Raw genomic sequence first — 4760 nt, forward strand, 5'->3', positions numbered from 1 at the left:
CAACAGATGGAGTTGACCCAGGCCCTGCATGGTGTCGAGGTGAAGACAGAGCACAGCACCCATCCCAGGACAGATGGAACCCACAGAGTTTGGCCACCCCTTCTTGTCCCTTGGTGCCTCCTGTTAGCCCCTGGGCAGGTGTGGCCAGATGTGAGGCCCCCTCACTTCCTTCTGCTCAATCTCAGGGGTCTGTGGTCTTGTTCTGAGAGGTTTGCTTCAGGGCAGCAGTGGGGTGGGGCCCAGGCCAGGACAGGGGAAAGGTGAGGACCCTGAGTGAGCTCGGAGGGGACCGCCCACCCCAGAACAATGGGGACCTCACAGAGTCTGGCCCACCCCTCCTGTCAGCCCTGGTGTCCCAGGGCTGTGCTTGCTTGCTGTCTGCACCCTGAGGTGCCCCGTGTTTCCTCCTCCAGGAACCTGGAGGTGAAGGCCTTGGTCTGAGGCTTGTGTCCTCAGGTCACAGATAGAGGAGGCCCAGGCAGTGCCAGGACTCAAGTCGAGGGACAAACCCCGAATATGCATCCAGGGGCGCCCCCACGCCAGAACTGAAGGGACCCTGCAGACCTCGAGCCCACCACACCCCAGCCCACCACCAGCACCAGAACCTCAGGCTGTGCTGGGTCCTCCCTGAGGAGCCCTATCACTTCTTCCCTCAGATCCCTAGGGCACAGGCCGCCCTGGACAACAGATCCCTGTGAAGCCGAGAGCACCCCTAAGAAGAGACCTGTAAGTCACCGTTGTCAGAGCCACCAAGGGTGGGTTTCTGAGCTGAGGCCACTCACAACTCTCTCCCTCCTAGGCCCGTGGGTCTCTGTCAGTCACCCCCTGCCCACACTCCTGCCCGCTGCCTGACATGAATCTAGGTCGGATGGGTGAGCTCTGCAAGCGTGAGGAAGACCATCAGGACCCAAGAGAGGCCCAGGGCCTGGTGGATGCGCAGCTGTCTGGGGCTGAGGAGGAGGAGGCCATATCCCCCTCATCCTCCCCCTCTGTCCCCTTCCTGGGCACCCTGGAGGAGGTGGCTGTGGCTGCGACCACGAGTCCTGAACAGGGCCATCCGAGTGCTCAACCCTCCCCCACTGCCATGGCAGCCACTCCATGGAGCCAGTCCAGAGACAACGGCTCCAGCATCCAAGATGAGGAGGGACCAAGGGTCTGGGAGGACCCGGGAGATGCCAACTCCTCGCTCCAAGATGCACTACGTTTGAAGGTCTCTGACCTGGTGGGGTTCCTGCTTCTCAAGTATCGCACAAAGGAGCCCACCACAAAGGCGGAGATGCTGAATACGGTCCTCAGAGATTACCAGGACCATTTCCCTGTGATCTTCAGACAAGCCTCTGAGCACATGCAGCTTGTCTTTGGCATTGACGTGAAGGAAGTGGACCCCAGTGACCACTCTTATGTCCTGGTCACCACCCTGGGCCTCACCTACGATGGGATGCTGAGTGGTGAGCAGAGCATGCCCAAGACTGGCCTCCTGGTGATGCTCCTGGGTGTGATCCACCTGCAGGGTGACTGTGTCCCTGAGGAGGACGTCTGGGAAGCACTGAGTGTCATGGGGGTGCGTGCCGGGAGGGAGCACTTCATCTACGGGGAGCCCAGGGAGCTTATCACTAAAGTTTGGGTGCAGGAGCAGTACGTGGAGTACCGGCAGGTGCCCAGCAGCGATCCTGCTCGCTACGAGTTCCTGTGGGGTCCCAGGGCCCACGCTGAAACCAGCAAGATGAAAGTCCTGGAGTATTTCCTCAGGGTCAGTAGCAGGGATCCCAATCCCTTCCTCCAGCTGTGTGAAGAGGCTGTGAGTGATGAGGAAGGGGCACCTGAGCCCGAGGGCGGCCAGGCACGGGGCAGGCCCATGCCCAGTACCTTCTCCTGCTGGGCATGAAGTGAGGCTGCTTCTTCACTGTGTGTTTCATGAGAGAGCAGTGAGTGTCCTAAGTAGTGGAGGGGCGAGGTGGGAGGCCACTGTGGATAGCGTCTGTGGGTTCTTGTTCTCTGTGATGGATCCTGGAGATGGATCTTGGTTTCTGTTAGGAATTTTTCAAATGTTTCTTTTTAATAGAAGGTTAAATTTGCTTCAGCGCCTAAGTTTTGAATGACCTTGATCACATATGAATTTGTACTTATCCAGTCCAAGAGTAGATGTTTTGCTATTTTGTAAAAGTAATTGGGACACCTTCTATCATAGTCTGTGATCCGAACTGGATGACATGGCCCTGGAACAGCAATTTCCTGGAAATGTGAATGAACTTATCTGTCAAAATGATGGAGTCTAGAAATCCAGAAATAAATATCGAAGGTACTTAATTCTTGCCTTCCTATCCCTTCTTGTCTGTCAGACTATGAAACTAAAAGACATAAATCTACCCGGATTTGCTTGAGTGAATCAAGAAAGTCAGAGAAATTTAATCTGCATAAATAAGACCCCTGCTCACTGGCTCATTTCTTCCTCAGACTTTTGCTGAGCCTCTGCTCTCTGGAAGGCCCTGTGTCAGTAGTGGGTACATGAGGATAAGCAGGGCACCCCCCACCCGTAGAATGAGAGTTTAGTAGCCACAGTCCTAGAAGGAAGATGGTGAGGTCTCCCCTCCAGGACAAGTCAAAGAAGGTGGGAGGTGGTGCAGCCCCAGGGGAGCACGCTCACTTGTAAACGCCCCAAGCCAGGGCAGTGTGGGGCTTCGGGGAAACTGCGATTCCTTCTGTGGGAGTTGATTATCATGAAGCTCGGTGGTGGCAATGGCCAGACTCACAGTGTGTCTTAGGGCTGAGGGGCAAGTCTGAACTGGAAAATTGCTCTGAAGAGTTTCTTAGGGATCACTGTTAACCAGACAGAAATCTCCACCTGGGCAGGAAGGGAAGGTGTCCTGGGCTCTTGTCACATTGCAGTTGAACACAGTGAACAACGAGGAGTTTGACATCCATCATCTGCAAAGATTTCCCGAGAAATATGGTCACATTCCTTTGAAGTGATGCCCAGAAGTCAGTGGCCTGACACTCCTTCCCCAGGCATGGGAGACCCAGAGCCCACAGCATTAATTAGGTGTTAATCTTAATTCTCTTGAGTTTAATTTGGTCAGTTGTAATCAAGGGCTAGGATTTTGCTGGGGTAAAATGAGTGGAAGTAGTGGTCTGGATGAAGAGCAGCTTGGAGGGAAGGAAAGAGTCGGTCCTTGATTCTATTTCTAAGAGCTCTGTGTTCCATCCAGCTGGGAAGAATCCTCCACACCCGAATGTTCACATATACCCTCTAATTGGGAAGATTTACTGAGTTTCATTTGTGAAGTATCCTTTTTGGCTGCTTAGTTATTTCATGTCCTATTGAGCTTCATATACTCTGACATGACCTGGATAACAAACAAGCAAATTGCCAGAGGAAAGAGAGTAAGATCTGGGATCAAAACAATCCTAGAAAACTGCCAAAGTTTTCCTCAAAGTTCCCATGTATACCCAGCACTGTGCCGCGTGTTTGCCACACATCACATACAAGTTAGGGCTCACCAACCCACTTCCTTCGCAGAGGAAGAGCCTGAGGCTCATAGTGCTTGCTAACTTTCCCAGGATCACATGGCATGTAAGTGATGGGGCAGAGACTAGACCCTGGTCCGGATTCATCTAGGGCCCACGCTGTTCCCACCCATCCCAGCCTGCAGCCCACCTTCTGACTCATCATTCATTTCTCTTCTCAGTTCCCCATGATGTCTCTCAGTGGCAAAATTAGGACCCTGAGCCCCAGTTAGTGAAAGCAGGCCTAAAGAGGGAAGGCAGCAATGAGAATTAAATACAATTTGGGGATGGTCCAAGGCTTGTTCAGAGTTGACTCCAGGTGTCACCACTTCTGTCCAGTCCCAGCTCTTCCCGGCGTGACAGCACCCTTCCCCTGGTCTTCCCCTGGTCTTCCCCCGTGGACCGTCCTGTCCAACTCTGGAAGCTGGTGGGCTGACATGTGCATCACTGCTGCCTCCTCTGAAGGCTACACAGAACCTCCTGCCCTCCCCACCAACACAAAGCATAACTACTCCATGCAGGGGTCCCTGGGCCCTCCCATAGCTCACCCTCGATCTCAGAGAGCAGAGCCACAGTCCCTTTCATGGAAAAAGTTTCTCTGGACTGTGACGTTTAGACACCTGGTCATCCCTCCCTGGGAGCCTTCGACACACTTGCTGTTTGCCAAATGGACTGTGAGTAGAGTCTGATGGTGCCTATAATCTACTGGGACCTGGGATACAACCCTGAAGTGACACAGAGGGTTTGTGAAACCACCCTGGTGCTTGCAGTAGGACTTTAACGGTCTCCTTATTTGATGCTGGGAACTGAACACATACACAGATGAAAGAGCTGATTTAGCTGGTCAGAAATTAACGCCTCATTACAAGCGGTAGATGAGGAGGAATCATCCACTGAAGCCGAATTCCTATGAACCCTGGAATCCTCCTAGGAGGTGAGAAATGGTTCCCTGGTGGACATATTAGGTCAAATTTACAAAGAAAAAACAACCATTCCCCCACTGTCTCTGGTCTGGTACCTGCCACACAGGAAAGTCCTGGCTTTCAGTGAGCCTGAGGGCACCTGAAATATATATATTTTATTATATATTTGGTCTATGTCCATGGTTCCTCACTCACAGCTCCCAAATCTCTTGGAATTTCCTAAGTGTTGAGAGTGACAGAGGTGTCTCTGGTTATGTTATTGAGGTGACTTTTGGACTCCACCCAAGGATGGGAGCTGGTTGCCACGAGAACTAACCATGTGATTAGAGAGTT

At 52.8% G+C, this 4760-nt stretch overlaps 1 protein-coding gene across 1 annotated transcript; it reads left to right on the plus strand.

The window, feature by feature from the left end:
* The first annotated feature begins 868 nt into the window (after positions 1–868).
* Positions 869–1885, plus strand: LOC106847621 (melanoma-associated antigen 8-like). Its single transcript, XM_014866991.3, has one exon. The coding sequence runs from the start codon at positions 869–871 to the stop codon at positions 1883–1885; it is 1017 nt and encodes a 338-aa protein (XP_014722477.3).
* The last annotated feature ends 2875 nt before the right edge of the window (positions 1886–4760 follow it).

This window comes from Equus asinus, chromosome X, assembly GCF_041296235.1.
Source record: "Equus asinus isolate D_3611 breed Donkey chromosome X, EquAss-T2T_v2, whole genome shotgun sequence".
Lineage (NCBI taxonomy): Eukaryota > Metazoa > Chordata > Mammalia > Perissodactyla > Equidae > Equus > Equus asinus.

What these genes read in the sequence shown, in the direction of transcription:
- LOC106847621 (XM_014866991.3), top strand. Translation starts at nt 869, where the DNA reads ATGGGTGAGCTCTGCAAGCGTGAGGAAGACCATCAGGACCCAAGAGAG.